At 44.7% G+C, this 19,038-nt stretch overlaps 1 protein-coding gene across 2 annotated transcripts in view; it reads right to left on the reverse strand.

Moving 5' to 3' along the window:
• The window catches only part of MAP4K3 (mitogen-activated protein kinase kinase kinase kinase 3), a 131,806-nt gene extending 113,964 nt beyond the window's left edge, over positions 1-17,842 (reverse strand). For both annotated transcript variants that reach the window (XM_080914393.1, XM_080914392.1), the window contains exon 1: positions 17,583-17,842. In XM_080914393.1, the coding sequence (XP_080770519.1) occupies positions 17,583-17,678 (96 nt within the window). In that variant the 5' untranslated portion in view covers positions 17,679-17,842. The remainder of the gene's footprint in view (positions 1-17,582) is intronic.
• Between the last annotated feature and the right edge of the window lie 1,196 nt (positions 17,843-19,038).

Consider the following 19,038-nt stretch of genomic DNA (forward strand, 5'->3'; position numbering starts at 1 on the left):
AGTTTCTACAGATAATGTTGCAAAAAATATACATCTTTACTCCCTAGGAAATAAAATATTACTTCCCTGATGTTGTCCCAAAGCCTGCCAAAAGTTATAAAATTTTATTTATAAAAAAAAACATTGCCTAAGAATCTTTTATACCACTTTTCATAAAAGCAATATAAACTGTTATGGAAATATTTCCTAAGTTTTGATTCAAGTATTGCCACATAATATGACAGAAAGTGTTTAAGAAACTCAACACAAACAATAAAATGAAAAGCAAAAATAGCAGCCCTGCCCAGCAATTTACAGAAACATCCAATTTTGGGTTTTGGGGGGAAAAAAAAGAGATTGCCAAACCTCATATAGCCACAGTTTTACTGGAAGGAAAAAAAAAAATCTCTGCATCCAAAATCAAAGCATCTTCCATGATTGATGGACTCCCGGCATGTTGGCAACATGCCAGCACTAACCATCACCAAGACCTCAGAATCCGGCAGTGATGGCGCGGCAGTGACAGTGCTCACAGCCTCTGAAAGCAAGCACAGCTCTGTGGCAGGCCTCCTGCTCTTGCTCAGCTCTCACCAGCGGGAGGGCTAGAGGACGGGGAGGGGGCACAAAAGCAAACAAACCAACACCCCAAGGAGCAGACAGGAAAAAGAACATCGCATGGGGCCTGTGCTTCCCACACTGTGCCATTCCCACAGGCCCTTCTGCCCACTTTAACTGCGGCCCAGAGTAAAGGGAGAGAGGAGTGGGCCTTCCCATACAAGGAGACAGGAGACCTCAACAAGCACCTAACGCCAGACTCAGCACCAACAACACTCCAGCTCTGCAAACCTAATTTGTTTACAGTAATGTGGGTGACCAAAGCCTCACCACAGCATGGACTGGAGTAGCTGAGCAGATGGCTCCTCCTCCTCAGCTCCCCTCCATGTACTCTGGTACTGACTCTAGGCTCTGAGGAACTCAGGCAGAAACACATACAGCTGCTGCATGGGGTGTAGTGTGGGGGTAGCTGAGATCTCAGGTACACCGACTCCTTTCATCAGGGAACATCAACAGCCCCAAGCTCCAGGGTTGCTTACAAACAGTCCCCATGGTTTCCTATGGAGACAGAACTTAATGGCTGCTGTGCTCAAGGGACAGCCTTCTAAGACAAGCGTGAAGCACTCACTCCACTGGCACTGAAATGGCTACAGAATCTGAAATGATGGTTGGCCTTGTTTCCCCAGCGTATGCAGCACTCTCTCCTGTTGGTTTGATCAGGAAACAGTGAGCTGTAATAGCCAACCTAGCACTATAACCTCCACACACAGTGAGCCCACAGCACAGGGGACAAACCATACTACGACGGGCATCTTATTCCGTGAGTCATACATTCCTTTGGACACTCAAAATAAAAAGGTAAGAAAAGGCCTGTGGCTTGACAACTCAGGCCAAAGATGCATTTTCCCTCACCATGTCTTCTCTGTCATCTCACGGCTGCTTCTTTCCTGAGAAACCGGCCAAGAGGGGAGCTCTGAACTAGAGACACAACTCAATCTATGGAGATCTAACTCCACACCTTGCTTCACTTAGTTTTCCTCTCCATTAGGGTTGTCAAGTCCTCAAACAGACAAAACTGCTCAGCCATTAACCTAACTCTTGGCCTGCTGTGCCACCTTCCAGGAAACGTGGAATTTGTCTGAAAGACTAGAGGCTGCCTCCTATACCACACCTGCTTATTCTCCCAAGGAGCTAATAGATGGGCCCTGCTTGCCAGTAGCTCCCCCTTCAATTCTGTTGAAACATCCCCAGTGGTCTCTTTCTTCATCATGTCTGATTTATGTCCTGGGCACTATATGGCAAGCTGTATTCTGGTCTAGCTCAATACAGGAAACACAAGATCTGCAGCACAGAGAACCTGAGGTTCACTCGGAGTTCAGCTTCTGCTCTCACTGAGACCTCATGCCTACACTGACCTCTATTCACTAACTGGGTTTCCTTAAGGGGCCTTGTGCATAAGCCATGAGGGCACATTAAAGCAAGAACAACTACGAAACCAAACCTGACACCTGCTATGACTTTCCTTAATATTCAATTTATGCCATCATTCACTAAAACTAGTAATTTCCTTTAGTTTGACTCATACTTGAACAAGCCCTTCTCACCCACTCCCCGTAAGACTCTGACCAGTACCAACCAGCACAAGCCCTTCTTGCTCACCGTTCATGGGGCCCTCATCTCTAAAACTCACTTCTAATACAATGTTCTTCTACTTACCTATTAAATCTAAACCACACTTTAAGAAAAAAAAATGTGTGGGCTGGAGAGATGGCTCAGTGATTAAGAGCAGGGACTGCTCTTCTAGAGGTCCTGAGTTCAATTCCCAGCAACCACATGGTGGCTCACAACCATCTGTAATGGGATCTGATGCCCTCTTCTGGTGTATCTGAAGACAGCTACAGTGTACTCATTTACATAACATAAATAAATCTTAAAAAGAAAAGAAACAACTTCCACCTTCTCTCTTCTAAAGAGTCTTATAGGGTCATAAACTGTGAGAATCACATAATACATTAATTATTCAGAAAATGTTCCCTATTACCTAATGCTGTGATTAAATGAGTAAATACTATAACCCATTTTATCTAGCCTCCTTGAGATCTAGCTGGAGTCAACCATGGTTCCGTTTAAGTGTTCAACAGAAGGAGAGAAGAACTTGGAACTGGAAGGAAGCAGAAGACCAAGCTCCTTGGCAATCAACTATAGAAGATGCCACCTCCTCCCCGTCAAAATGATTAGTGTTCACTACTAACCAGTCCAAGAAAGTAACTCCACGGGCGGCGGCAGCAACACACTCTTGACTAAATTCAACAGCTTCTCCTAGTCATTAGCTCCTCAGTGTCTGGCTGTGTCTCACCCACATTGCTGCCTCTTTGCCATACAAAGACACCAGAAGTAGGACCCTCTGCACACCCTCAAGATTCCACGGAAGAAACCACCCTATGAAGATCTCTGGAATTCTGGCCAGAAATAATCTTCTGTTGTTTAAGCCATTCAATCAAGTCAATCAAAGTATGGCTACTTTGTCACTGGTATTTGTTGCATGGTTGCAAACCAATATAAGTGGCCAGAAATAGATCCACAGAAATACAGCCAGCTGGTCTTCACAAAGGAGCAAAAACAATATTTCTATCAATGGTTCTGGACCAAGACTCCCACACCATGCCCACCCACCAAGGCACACATAGACCTTATAGCTCTTACGAAAATCCATTCAAAGTAGATCACAGATATAAAAACACAAAGCTACAAAAGTTGTAGAAGATACGAGAAAGTCCAGGTCTGACACAGACATGAGAATGAAAAGGAAGACAGAAGGGGAAGCCTTTGCTGATGCATGCCCAGTAACAGGGGTGGACCCAATGTACAGAGAACTCTTAAATTAACAACAGAAAAGCAGAAACAAGCAATCAAAATTTTTACTGTTTATTTGAAATGGGATTTTCCAATGTAAGCCCAAATTGGCCTTGAAGTTGAAATCCTCCTGCTTCAACCTACTGAGTGCTAAGATTACGATATATTCTTAAAATGTCATCTTAAGTCTACGCCTGGCTCACAATTAAATTTTTCAAAAGCTTTAGATAAGGTATCTTACCAAAAAAGACATAGAGACAATAAGACATACAGTAGAAATTATGTTCAATACTGCATGTTGTTATTTAATGTTGCACTTTAAAACGAGTATCAGCATGCACACAATAAAGTGGCTCAAATCCACAACACTGGAAATACCAACTGCTGACGAAGATGTGAAGCAGCCAGAGCTCTCATCACTGCTGGTGGGAATGCACAGAACCTCTCCGAAAGACACTGCAGCTCCTTAACAAAGCTAAGAGCAGGCTCTTCACACAATCCAGCAGTAGTATTCCTTTTTAGTTACTCAAGTGTGATGAAATTTGGTGTATTTAAGAACCTGTATATGATTATTTATTGTTTCTACTTACAATGCAAAAGCTTGGAGACCACTAAAATAGTTTTCAATAGGTAAAAGAGTAAATCACCAAGGTTCAACCAAATATGGGAATATTAATCAACAATATAAGAAATGAGTTATCATGTCACAAAAAGACAAAGGATGAATCCAAGTCACACAGCTAAGTGAAAGAAGTCAGTCTAGAAAGACATGTTATATAATTCTAGTTATATGACATTTTGGAAGGGAAAAATACATGTGCAAAAAATGAATTATATATAACATACACATGTGTGTTTATATACCTGTATACATATGAGGAACTGGCTCATGAGGGAAGGGAGGACAAAGTTAATACACGATGTGGTGATTTTCAGGACAGTGGAAGTATTCTGTAAGATAGGATAATCTGTCACAGAACTGTGGTGTAGCACTGTTCCCTCCCAGGTAAACTGAGGACTTTAGTAATAACAATGTTGCAACCTTAGCTCATCTGTTTTAACAAGCATCACACTAACACAAGGTGGAAACTGGAAGGCTAGAGCCCTCCCAGAGTCCCGAGCTGGAGTACAGGCTTTAAGACTGAGCATGGAAAGGTTGAGGGAAAGTTAGTGAGGAGCCCTGGGTCTTAAAGCCACTCAAGTGAACATTCAAACCCACGTCACTAAAACACAGGGAAGCCAAGTCACGTAGCTCAGTGAAAGAAGCCAGTCTAGAAAGCCATATTTAGGGAACAGAGTCCTGAAAGGTCCCAGGAAGAGACCACACCCTTGATACAATAAAAGCAGGGTTGTTTAAAGGCTGCTCATAAGCACAGGTGGGTAACCTGCTTGTGATTTTAAGAGCGTGGGGTTGGAGGGGCTTCTTACTAAGCCAGGCATTGTCGTACATGTCTATAACCCCAGCACTTGAGAGCCTGAGGCAGGCTAATAGCAAGATTTAAGGCCAGTCTGTGATACATATATAACCCAGCCTGCAAACAAGGTGACATCCTGTAATGAGCTTGCTGCTCACTATGATGTGGAGTTCCAATCTCCAACACCACTAGGTCTGAGAAATCCCACGCTATAAAATCAGCATTAAAGTCTATCTCAGAGTGAGAAGAATAGAGACTTCTGTAGAAGGCAAAAGCAAAGCTTTTGAGAAGACGGGTGCTCCAACCTGAGCCACAGATTCTTATGGGGTGGGCGAGAAATGAAATAAAATAAAAATCTACCACAATTAAAAGCCAGCACACAGAACAAACCCAACAAAGATTAAACCTATCAAAGATTAAAATTATAAAATGACACTTCAAAAGAAAGTGTTAAAGAGTAATTTTTAAAAAGCAAAACATAAAAGAAGTCAAAACTGAAGAAATTATACAAAAGGCATACATAGACTTGAAAAAGTTTTTTTTTAAGGGAACTTCCAGAAACATTAATTATTACAATGTAAAAAGCAAAGGTCATATACCACGTCCCTCCAGGATCCTACATCGAAGCATTAACTCAAAATATGTGGAGAGGAGAATGGAGGCTCGCTGATTAAGGGCACTGGCTGCTCTTCCACGGGTCCTGGGTTGGATTCCCACATGGCAGCTCGCCGCCTTCTGTAGCTGTGGAGGGTCTGATAAGCCTTGTCTGGCACCCTCAAAAACCAGGACACAAAGCTCATGGTTCATACACATATATGCAGACAAAACGCCCATACACACAAAATAATAAAAAATTAAACTAAAAGATAGGAATAAAACAAAGGATATAGAATAATAAAGAGAAGTGAGGTACAGGAATACAAAGAGGGAAAAAAATGTTTAAAAATGTTCTAGGGCTACTGAAGCATGGTACTTGTCAGCTTCAAAACCACACTTCTACTTACAAGTTTACACAATCTTTAGCTTCAGGACACCAAAGGTGAATGGGGAAATTCCCAAGTCAATCAGAGAAAAGGCAGATGAGTTAGAGGCTGCAGAGGAACTGACTGACAGCAGACCTCTGTCCCTGCAAACTACAACTCGGTAACAAAGATAAACTAAGGATATTTGGGGGTGGAATTATGCTTACCTCACATGGTTCCTCACGGTACAAACTGAAAAAAGAGAAGAGCCCTACTAAACATTCTTTCAGCACTGAATAGTACAGAAAGGAGTGAGATGCCAGAAGGGCCAGCCAAGAAACTGTGTCAGCACAAGGACACAGTCAGAGAAGGTAGGGGAGGTAGGTAGGGGAGGTCCACACAGCAACCTGGAGCATTCATGAACAGTTCAGAACCAAAGTAAGACAGTGCACACAAACAGAACAGAGGGAGTAACCAGAGTCACTGTGCATGCGGGTATTTTATGGGCAACCTTAAAACTATAAAAATAAAAGCTAGACCTTTTGAGTGGGTGGGGCAGAGAGAATTTGGTAAGAAATGTCACCAAATACCAGCCATCAATTTCCCAACATCAGAAAGACAAGGTTGGCACTAATGAATTTGGAATGCACAACAAAATAAATTATGTGTTCCTACTTCTTTTCCAAAACTTGCTCTATTTACTTGTTGTAGAAGGAGGTGTATGACATGGTGGCTTGCCAGAGGTCAGTTCTTTCCGTCACGGGGATTTCAGGGAACAAGGTGAAGTCATCAGGCTTGGTGACACAAGCCTTTACCTGCTGAGCCATCTGACAAGCCCTGAAAATTCTTAACTGGCACTCACCTGTACCTTAGATGTCTGAGCGTGGTGTGTGTATACATATGTTTATATATCATGGTCATGTGTGTTTCCCTCTGTTGCTATCACCCTCAGTTTTTGAGACAGGGTCTATCGCTACACCCAGAGCTCACTGACCGACTGGCCTCTCAGCTCCAGGGATCCTCTATCTCAACCTGACCAACACTGCACCAGCTTTTGTGTGGGTACTGGAGGAGCCTGAACTCAGATCCTCATGCTTGCTCGGCAAGCAATTTACCAACTCTACCCAGCCCACACGTTCTTCTGACTGACTGTCGTTCTTTTCGTACAGAGATGCAATTTTTCTTTATGCACTAATCTAGATCAGTGTTTCTGGGAAGTCTTAAACTTCTAGAGTCTAAAGCCTCATTGTTGGCCTTCAATGTTTAACTTCTACCTTAGAAATGCTACTTAGATTATGTGCTCTCTCTCTACCCACAGCCTGTCTCCTCACATCAGAGCAAAAGCTGCTCGAGAGCAGAAAGGAACATGGCAGGCTCTTCTAAACAACCCGCCATTGCTCTGCTTACTGCTTTTCCTGTGAAGATGAAGCAACCTTCAAGTGCATTTTTCCTTCTAAAGTAAAAAAAAAAAAAAAAAAAAAGATGCATTCTAGAAAATGTGCACATATAAATATAACAATATCTCACGTATAAAAATAAGTGGATAAGGCCATTGTCTCCACTGCTGACAGTACAAAAGTGGGGCTTTAAAGCATTTTTCTAGTCTTTTCATTTCTGCCAATTTTAAGAGAAGTCCATATGCTCAGGGCTAAAAATGAACAAGGTTAAGCCAAAAGAGGCTAGACATCATTAGCACAGTGAGGACTTTAGTAAGAAATGAAAATGCGGCTTACAAAATGACTAATGTTCTGCCTTGTGTGTCCCATAACTACCTTTCTGCTGTAGTATCAGCAGAATAAGCTAGGGATAAAAGTTATGAATTAAAAAAAAACCCAAAAGTATTTATGAGGTTTTCAAAAGATTTAAATAAACAGATATGTTACACCCAGAGATGAGAAGAGTCAATGGTGGTAAGACCTTAATTCTCCATAAATTGATCTGTAGATCCTATACAATTCCAATCAAAATCCAAGCAGGCAATATATGTGATAAAATATTGCAAAACAATAAAGACACTTGAAGATGTTTTTAACAAGTGCATGCACAAGCTGGTAAGAGCAGCCTGAGCGTTCATCAGCTATGCAGATAGGACGTGGCCATTAGGACGGCTGGTTGCTGGGCCTGAGACTGCTCTCTACTTCCTGCCACCTTCTCAAGTTTACAACCATTGTTAATTGAAAACACACACACACACACAAATTCCAGCAAGCTTTTACATCGACATTGAAAACTAATCTTGAAGTATGTATAAAAAAGCCAAGGCTATAAGTAGAAAAGGCAGCGATGAAAAACACAAAAAAATACACACAATGACCACAACAGTGACGTAGCCGTGAAAGCACAGTGCACATCAGCAGAGGAGAGCACCCCACACAGGGAGGGTCCGGGTGTGGACAGCTCACTGGTTTCCCCAGCTGCCAAGCACTCCTCTGTGATCCGTGTACACTCAGCTTCAGAAGACACTTCATGGTGACAGAAGTCACAAGAGTAAGTGTGGGATGAAGTGGGACAGCACTAATGTGTGGTTCAGCTGGGGAGGACACCAGGGAACTTCCTGAAACGTTCTAAAAATATATGGAATGGTCCATCTTACTAAGAGACTGTATACATTGTCAAAGACCACATAACTAAAACATAGAATCTGTATTTCACTCTAAGTTTTAAGGGTTATCTATTTATTTAGGTGCCTGGGTGCCCGCCTATTTACGAGCATCATGTACACGCAATGCCCTTCGAGGCCGGAGTGTGAGATCACCTGACAGCAGGGCTGCAGAGGACAGCGTGTGGCCTGATGTGTTCCTGGGAACTGAACCGAGGAATCCGCCAGAGCAGTGCCTGAACTTACCCGATGAGCCATCTCTCCAACCCCGTTTATTTTTTAGAATATAAAACGGTAAGCAAATCTGTAAAATATGTGTGTCTAAAAACTGGAAGAAAATATATCATCCATTAAAAGTACTGATTTTGAAATATGGTTTTTATAAGATACATATGCTGACCCACTAACCCTCTGAGCTTCTCATGTCTTCCTAATAAAGCTTCAGCCCTCAAAGCTGATTCCATCAGTCCTTGTACAAAGCCTTAACAGGGAGTGGGCCCAGCCCCTTCCTGTTACTCTTCGCCTCTGAGCTACTGTGATCAGAACAAGCCTCCACACACTGCCACAGCCATGACCACTCACCTCCACAGGCTCAGAGGAACCAGACTAAGTGTCCAGGCACGGAAAGCTTTCCAGCTATAAGCCAAGCGTAAGCCTTTTTTTTCATTAAGTCATTTTTCTCAGGCATTTTGTTATAGTGACAAAGCTCAAACACCTTAACTTACTTCAAATAACCTTGGAGCAAAGTCCCAGGATCCTTGAAACTTCCTGAGATTCTTTTTGGTCCAGGAAGTGAAAACTATTTTCAGAACAATACAAAAAATGCTATTTGACACCATGACTAAGCCTTAGCACAAACCAAGGAAGCAGACAAACAGTAACTAGCACTCATGTGTTCTCTGTCACAGATTCGGGGCTGGGGAAGGACTTGTTTTTACTAAAAAATGTCTTTGTTGGAGTACAAGGTTACTATTTTTATTAAATCTTGACCCTGTAACCCATGCCATTCCATACCCTTTGTGATGGAACTAGACTACACACAAGACACGCCTGCAGTACCCCCCCTCCTGCAACTGTGTGTTTCAAGCTGAGCTAGCCGCTTCTCCATGTGCACCAGTTTTACTCAAGATGACTCCAGATAAACTGGGTTGCTCATGACTAGGTATACGAGAGATGTTTTCTTGAAAATGAATTAATGCATCTGTCACGTCAATGAAACAACTGATAGCAGAATTTGTGGCACCATGCTTCTAGCCAGCACTTTTAAGCAGAATCAGACTCCTGGGAGACACAGCTCCAAACTTTTCTGTTTGGGGAATTTGAAGAAGACCCAGTTAACATAGGCAACCTGCATTTTTCCAAATGGCCAAGGCACGATGATAAAGTCATGCAGGAAGACGAAGATGGAGAGTTGGCAATGGAACACGCCAGCAAGCAGGCTGCTCGCCACCCCAGCTTCCCGTGCAGCTAACCCCAAAGACACCACGGCCTGTCAAGGGGCAGAGTATATCCACAAATTCCTGAAAACTAGCTCTTCTCCAACTCCACATATAAAGACCAGATCATCTTCATGTATTTCGGCCACACATTGCCACAGGCTAGCAAAGTAGAACTGAGACTCTGTTCTCTTTAACCAGACAGGAAACACATTTCAAAACATACAGCAAGGCCATCTTCATTCAGTTTTTTGTTTTAAAAAGTTATTTTTCATTAAAATGTGATTTATTCTAATATGACCAGTTTATTACTAGCAATATTCTATTGGCTATTCTCTGTATTTACATTTTAAATGTTATCCCCTTTCTCCCCACTCTCACCCCTCGCCCCTTCTCCTTGCCTCCATGAAGGACTAGCAGTATTTATTTTGTAGATATATTTGCTACTGTGATGAACAGCAATGGCTATCACTAATATATATAATGCCAGAGTTCCCTAGTAAGTATTTCTGCCCTTCCTCTCAGATCCACCGTCATGGCTGTCAGAATACTACAGGACACTTGTAGCACTGTTACTCCCATAGAAAAGCCTTCTGTGCTCCCAGAGCCCATGTTGTATCTAACCCATGTCCCATATTCGACAGGTTTGGCCCTGCTGCTTCATCCAGCAAATCATTTTTCACCATGTTCCACCCTGCACGCCTTCCATGCTGGCCAGTCTCTCCTTCTCAAACCTTTACCCATCATTATACTTGGCCTGGATGGCTGCCCACTCCTCCCTGCCCCTCCAAGCTACAGAATTCTTTCTGGTTCTTTGAGACCACTGAGCCTTAAGTAGGCTTACGAATGTGCCCTTTAACCGATAAGCAGTGAAGAGTCTCAGGCAAAGACAGGTGGGAGATTTATACAGAACAAAACAAAACAACTTCCTACTCCAAATTCCTATGAGTTTAAGTAACAATAATAACAAAAACGCCTTACTGAATACCCGTATAGTTACAGGACAAAGGTGGCTTGCACTGTTGCGCTGGGAACCCTAACCTAGAATCTCAGGTTGAGGTAGTTGCAACAGAAACATAGCCCCCTCCAGATTATTAAAAAAGAACCATAAAGACTAAACAACAGGACTAGGAGATGTTTCAGTGGTTAAGAGCACTGACTGCTCTTCCAGAGGTCCTGAGTTCAAATCCCAGCAACCACATGGTGGCTCACAACCATCTGTAATGGAATCTGATGCCCTCTTCTGGTGTGTCTGAAGACAGCAATAGTGTACTCATATACATAAAGTAAATAAATATTAAAAAAAACTAAACAGCAAAAAGGAAACACAGTTCCATTTCTTGAATTTAAGGGTTTTATTTTCCTATTGCTGAACAAAGTCCTTTTCCTAAAAATTCAATCATATCTTCAGCAGCGACAGGTAAAGAAGAACCCAGTAGTGTATTTAGTAGAGTTGAGACTCCCTTAGCAAGTGCTTTCAACAAAATGGTTTTTGATTTCTCCAAACACTGAAATATTACATATGCACAGTGAGATCTTGGGCTCAGACCAAGTCTAAAGATGAAGTTCACCTGTTTCTTGTGCCTGTTCAGACTGCTTAGAGGACATGTTCCTAATATTCTCAGCAGACCTGTGTCCAGGCTGCACCCGTGATCAGAACTGACCTTCCCACCTGTGACATCAATCTGTGCTACACTGATCCGGATTTCAGACTGATGAATTAGGAATTATCAAATCCACTGATAGCCATTAAATCTTCAGTATAAAACAACAATGACTTCTCATGCATATAATTCTGAGCCTTGCTCTTCTGGTGTGTCTGAAGACAGCTATAGTGTACTTACATATAATAAACAAATAATTCTTTTAAAAAAATGAGGAGAGCTGAACTCTCTATGAATGTAACCAAAAGAGAGCCTGGTGCTTGCAGGCTCCTCTGCTGAGATACACAGAGCGATCTGCAGACAACTGCCAGGTCGCTATCAGGAACCATTTCACACGAATGTTCTAATCAGATGCTTAAATCTCGGGAGACAGGGGCCATCCTCTAAATTAGTTGATAGTATTTTGTTGGGATAGCTTCTCTCTCTCTCTCTCTCTCTCTCCACACACACACACACACACACACACACACACACACACACACAATTTAAACTTCTGGCAGCAAATTGTTTAAGTCTAATTTACTTATATTCCTAATAAAGTCCCCCAAATATTCCAGTTCTACAAAATCTGGATGTTTTCCAGAAATGTGGACATTGGGTGGAGGAGAATCGACAGACTTATTAAAAGTGATATGAGAACTTGCAAATACTAATTATAACAGAGTACCCTTTTTATTATACTAACCATGTACCCTGAGACATATGAAAATGAAAAGACAAGCCATGTAGATGCCAGGAAGGGAGGCAGAGATTCTAAGTAGAGACAGGAAATGCAGAAACACAGATGCGTGTGAGGAGCAGTGGGAAGAAGATGGAGTCACACTAGCAACCACTGGCTGTTTCCTAGGCATCAGCATTACAAGGACCGAAGGCACACAGAGGAGGATGGGGTGTGAAACAACAGGGAGCCTGGCTCTAGAATGTGCTCTTTAGACAGAGTGCAGAGTATGAGGCATCTAGGGAATCCTGAATGAGGAAACCAATAAGGTTTTGGTCTCAAACTTGGATAACTAAAAGTAGACATGCTTTAGTTTCCTATAAATACTAGGTACCAAAGCCTGCCATTTTTGCCACTCATTGTCCCTAATACATCTGCTTTATATTAGAGCTGTTCAGTGTATGATGGCCGTTCAATCCTTTCTCACAAGACAATTTACAATTATTCATCTCAATACAAATCATGTTTGTGACGTCCATTTACTGAGACTACAGGAACCAGAGATTGGAGACAAACTGTATGAACTGTAATGTAAACATCTGTGTTTTCTGATGGTCTTAGGGACCCCATAAAAGGATCACTCAATATCCCCCACAAAGGAGGTCATGACCCACAAGTTGAGAACAGAAGCAAAGTGAGCAGGAACTCCCACTAGATATGGTCCAGCTGTTCTTAAATGCTTCAATTCTCACATTCTTCATCAGAAGGGAGAATTAACAACAGTCCTACCAGGTGTGGTGGCAGAAGCCTACAATCCCAGTATACAGGAGGCAGCTTAGGCTAAGAGTTCCTGCCTCAAAAACAACAAATGAACAAACAACCAACAAAGATTTTTGCAAAGTTTTATTTTTGTGAATTCTAACTATAATGGAAAAATTAGTCTTTGTTGACATCTGGGAAGCTAACACACATTTCTCTAAATACTACCCATTGATTTTCTGATTCTATTACCTAGGCCTCAATGTCTTCTCCTGTCCAATTTCCCATCTATTTTAAGTCTTACAGAGATGGGGCGGCATAAGTGGGGCTTGAAGCTTAACTACACTGCAGCCTTCACTTCTGAGGCAATGATTTTCAGACATACATAGACTAAAAACATATCCAAAGTATGTTCTACGAGACACTAGTTCTAAGGAGAAGCAAAAGGTATAGAGAAAAGGAACCCCATAACCAAGATAAGCTTCAAGTTTGCCGGGCCAAGCAAAGTTTGGTGGGTTTAACACGGGACTCCTAAACCTTTATTACTATTATGGATGTTGTAAGGCCTGTTTGTGGGGGTCAAAGGGCAACTCTACGGAGTCAGTTTTCTCCTTCCACCTTTATGTGGAATCAGCTTCAAGCCTCTCACTGCCTCTTGAATCTTTACTATGCCCATGGTGTGGCTTTCCCAGAAGCATCCAACCATGCTTAGGAATCACCTGTGTACAGACTGTGTAACTAATGCCTGAAAATCTAATCCAGAAGTCAGAGATAGCTCCAAGGACTCAAGCCATAGCACACTGCCAAAACTGAGGCCTAAGAGACAAGTTCTCCTCCTGCAAGGCAAAGGGGGAGAACTCAAGAGAACACAGGGCTTGGCGCAGAGGGGGTACAGCCACAAGACTACATCATAGGTTTCCTGAAATAAACCTAGAAAAGCAAAGACTTTAGGGGTAGGAGTAATTTGAACTGGAAAAGTGCCATGTCTATGGAAAGACAGTACAACACACGCAGATATTACATGCAGACAGCATGATCTACGTAAAACTCCCCAATTTCTCCAATACGGTTCTCCCAGTGACAAATCTATGCTCGTTGAGAACATAAAGAATGCTTACATACATATCAACCTTTTAACATGTGATGCAGCATATTCATCTAAAAGGCGAGTTCATCTTAAGAACCATGGAACTGAACTAAAGAAAAACTGTTTGGGCCGCATTCATAGCTATCCTGAGTCATCTGGGGCCCATGGCTAGACATGCTTGCTGGGTCATTTCACATTAAAAAACAAAGAACAAACACATACAACATAGTTTCTTAATTTCAGAGCATTTCATGATCCTCTTGGGGCCAACCATAGCTCCACATGTCTGTCTCCTAGGTAACCCTTGTACAAATGCTTCATGGCTGATAAAGACTGTGCATAGTTATGTGGTAATTAAGAGATAATATAATTTCTCTTTTTAAAAGTTTATGCTCAAGTACTCTCAGACAGTGCAGATGAAATGGATCACACTGGCTGAAAGGAAGGAATGGAGGGAGGGAGGGAAGGGAAAAAACTTATTTTGAGAACAAAACTCAAGTCATTCACTTTGCACCACCTAGAAGAACCTGTGGTGGTAAAGAACAGCCGCAGACAAAGAAGCCCTGTGATGCTAAGTGTGTTTTACAAACTGCACAGTTGCTGGATCCCCAGATCCCCACATCCCAGCTCAGCACTCTATAACCAAGCTACAAAGACAGAAACTGTGTTACTGCAGTGGGTGGAAGAGTTTTCAAAATAAAAATCCCTTGAAACACCAACCTTCTAAGAATTACTATAATTAGGTCTTACTTACTTAATAAACGCATCCCATTTTTAGCGCCTCCTCACCGACAGTTGAAGAAGCAATGCTCAAACCAGCTTTTAGAAACAAGAATCACCTTTCTCCAGTTCATCAACAAGTGTGTCAGAAACACCTAACAGCAGAACAAACATGGGAAAGGTGTAGCTTCCCAGTGTGACTTGTCTGTGTAGCAGGCAGGAGACAGGATGCAAACACCACACATTCTCTGGGACAGAGACATCACAGGGTCTGGCAGGCAGGAATCAAGCTTCTGTTCGCTGATGTGCACTATCAGGCCACAAAACCACGTGAGTGAGGAGCTGCCAAAAGAGCCACTCAGTGTGTTCCACGGTCCAAATGCCCAAGGCAAGTGCGCCTCAGTTTCTTCCCTGGGAAATTGAGCCGGTGTTTACAGAGATGGTGCTTCCCACTGGTGGAGAATCCAGCCCACAAACTAGTCAGCTTTTACCTTCGCCATGTGCCAACCTTAGAAAGTTATTTAAACCTCCCTATGCCTGTTTCCCCAGCTGCCTCTGCCTCACAAGATACTTATAGGAGTAGGGAGGGAGCCTTCGCTAATTGCGTGCCAGATAGCAAGCACTCCAGAAATGTTAGCTACGTCACCATTAATGGCTGACAAGATTCATCAACTTGCCAGACTTCTGTTATATTCAGATAGAAGAATTACAGACTTGATGGTTTTTTTTTCTTTTTAGTTATTATTTCCAGGACTATCCCAAGCCTCTTAACTGCTCCCTCCCTCCAACACACTCTGGGCATCATGATAGGGAAATTCTTAAAGTCCAAATATCCGTGTGTATGTGTGTGTGTGTGTGTGTGTGTGTGTGTGTGTCCTTGCGCATGCACTCATCTGAGTGTGATGAATGTCATGTAACTCCTGTGGAGCCCAGAGGACAATTCTGGAGTTGGTACCCTCAGCCCACTTTTCGTGTGTTCTGCAGATCTAACTAAGCAAGCCTGAGCCTCGGCCCAGAAGTCCAAATCTAAATTGGATGCAGTCATGCATGTCCCCTGTCCCAGTCAGGGGACATAGGTGGAGGATTATGACCTTCAGGCCAGCCTGAGATACACAGCAAAATCCTGTATACTGAAAAATAAAACAAAAAGGAAAGAAATGGGGCCTGGGAATACAGGTCAGCAGCTGAGAGCTCAGGCTGTTCTTCCACAACTCAAAACTTGGTTCCCAGCACCCATGTCAGACGGCTCCCAACTCCCTGCAACTTCAGCTCCAAGAGATCTGATGCCCTCTTCTGGGCTCCACGGACTCCAAGTACACACACACACACACACACACACACACACACACACACACACACACACTTTCTTTTAAGAAAGAAAGGAAAAATCCATATCAGATTTCACCCTCCTGGCACAACTCCCACAAGCCCCACAGCTTAAAAAAAGGTCTTAGGAACCAGGGTCCACAGCCAGGATCTCTGTGGCTGCGCAGGCCCGTCTTTCTCAGCTCCATTCATACTAGTGTCTCCAGCCTTTGAATCACTATCCCTTGGATGCAGGCATCACCACCCCTCCCCACTGCCCAGGGCAGTATCCTATCACGTTTCAGATCTTGGCTAGAAGCTGAGAGACTTGAGCAGGACAAATCAGGCCCTCTTGTTCTGTGGTAGCAACTTTGCCATCCTCTACAGCACAAAATACAACCAGAAAAAAAAAAAGTGACTGAAACTGCTCTTTAATGTTGTTCTCGTCCCCCCCCCCAAAAAAAAAAGACTTCAAATAAATCTGGTTCCATTTCTGTCTTTACTTCGCCAACTCCTGGCTGCCAAGTTATACACTGAAGTTACGCTTCACACACCTTTGATAGAGGAAAGTGGTTTGCTATATGAAGGAGGCACGCATATCACTCACAAAAGACCTGAGGTACTGGCTAACTTAACTTACACATTGGGGCAAGAATAAATGCCCATTGCTTTAGCACGGGCAAAAATAAAGTGAAAACTAAACTTTCCAACGTAAATACTAAAGTTTCTCTGGGTATCCTCAGGTGCTTTGGAAAACAGGAGTCCAACTTCAGTTACCAAGTAAGTAGACAGGCAACTAAATCAGGACTGCGGCCACCTTTGGCACCATCCGCCTCCCTTCTTGGCAGACTCCTCCTCGCGGCCAAGAGTTGAGCTTGCCTGGGAAGAATGATTTATCCTCCTACATTTAGAAGTGGTCCCTTTGCAACAGAAACGCTGGACTACTGAAGAGCTTCGAATTCTAACCTTGTCAAACCAACAAACATCCTTCCTAGATACTTGATTCACAAAAAAAGAAAAACAAACATCACTATTCATTCTCATTCTCTCTCTCTCTCTCTCTCTCTCTCTCTCTCTCTCTCTCTCTCTCTCTCTCTATGTCTGTCTGTCTGTCTGTCTCTCTCAAGACTACTTGGAAAACTACAAGGAACTGACAAGCAGATGTTAAGAGGCTAAAGGCTAAAGCACAGGCAGATGTTAAGAGGCTAAAGGCTAAGGCTGTCGATGGAGGCTGCCCAGCTTTAGGGCAGATCCAGCTGGCCCGGGAGGACAGCAGCTCCCAGCCACCGGCCGATGATCCCAGGTCCCGGAGAGGCACGTAGGTCTGTCAAGCGCCAAGCCCCAGTGTACCCCGGTTCGTCACACAGACCCAGCCCAGGCAACAAGCTCCCTTCCCCGCTCCGCGCTCTCCAGGAGCGCCGCGGCTCCAGAAGCAGCCCTGCCCCGGGACTGCGCGCCGGAGAGGCTGGGGTCAGAGACCGCGCGTCCCGGGCACCGGAGCGGTGAGGACGCCCAGGGCTGCGGTCCCACGCCTGCCTCTTTGTTCCGTCCCGGCGGCGCAGGCCCCGGCGCGGCGGCCCCTGCCCTCACCTTGTAGACGTCGCCGTAGGTGCCGCTGCCGATGCGCTGGATCAGCTCGAAGTCCTCCTGCGGGTTCCGGCGGGACAGGTCGAAGCCCGGGTTCATGGCGGGCCCCGGGTGCCCCCCGCCTCCCTCCCGGCCCGGGGAGGGGGGGCGCTCAGGGGGGCCGCACGGAGGGAGCGCCCGCGGCCGGCCGGGCTCCGCCGCCGGTCACAATCGCCCGGCTGCACGCCGCGGCCGCCGCCGACCACGACCAGCCGCCCGGCGTCCCCGCCCCCCGCCGCCGCGCGGAGCCGGGTCACACCCACCAGGAGAGGAGCGCGCCCGCAGCCCCTCGCTCGGGGTGCAGCTCCAACATGGCTTCCGCCCGCCGCTCCGCCCGCCCTCCCCGTTCCCGGCCCGCCCGCCACTGCGCAGCCGCCATCCCGGAGGCCGCGCGCTCCCGGCGGGCCCCGCGCGCTCCCGGGCTTGCGCGTCCGTCGGGAAGCGCTTGGACGAGCCAGACTCCCGGTAACAAAGTTGAACTCGCGGCTTGAGGCCCCAGCCCTGAGCAGGTAGTAGTTGCAATGCACCAGACGGTTCTCCCCAACTGTTTAGGAGCAGGCACACGCGGGCTAACACCGAGAACCCCGATCCTTTCTCCTAGGTTTAGGGGGAGAAGGTCCCCATCAGAAAGGTGAGGAGGACCCTTGAAGGCAGTGACACTTGGGCTCTTGGCGTGACAGGGGTGCAGAGAGAACGGGGGGGCGGTAGGGGTGCGGGGGGAGTCCTTGGAGGGCGTGGGTGGGAAGCAGTGCAAAAGCAAAACCGTGATTGACCTCTGTCCTGGGAGAAGGCAGGGTTATCAAAGCCCGGGGCGGGGACTAAGCAAACCTTGAGATGGGGGAAGTTACAGAGGGTGTGGCCTGGACAGGATCTATTCCCACACCTGAAATGTAAACATGTGGCTATCCCGAAGCTACGAAGGCACATACCTACTACCCAGCGCTCCACCCAGCATAAGATCCAGATAGCCAGTATTGCGTCCAGACTGCTAAAAGTTATCTTAGAAAGGACGTAGGTAATGGAAGGGTCAAGGTGGGTTCTCTGTAAACTTAACTACTACGCATTTCCAAAAGCTGTAGCCAAGTCACCGTGGCAGTCCTTTGGATTTTTTTTTTTTTTTAGGAACCACACAGAAAGACTAAAGCGCCTTAATGCCCAATTCCTTCTCCAAAACTAGGTCTCATCACACCTGTTAAGGAATAGTTGGACGGACTACTTAAAGTTATCGGCCTCATATTTTTAAAAACGTTTCTATCATGTTACTTATAGTAAAATGACCTATTGACTCAATTCCCCCATGCCTGTCACCCAAGCTCTTGGACAGCTGAGCTGGGGTATCACTGCAGGTGCAACAGCAACCTTTACTACAGTCAGGACCTGTGTGTTTACTCAAGTAATTGACTAAAAGCTGTTGGGAAAT

The sequence above is a fragment of the Micromys minutus genome (genome assembly GCF_963924665.1).
Source record: "Micromys minutus genome assembly, chromosome: 3".
Taxonomy (NCBI): Eukaryota; Metazoa; Chordata; class Mammalia; order Rodentia; family Muridae; genus Micromys; species Micromys minutus.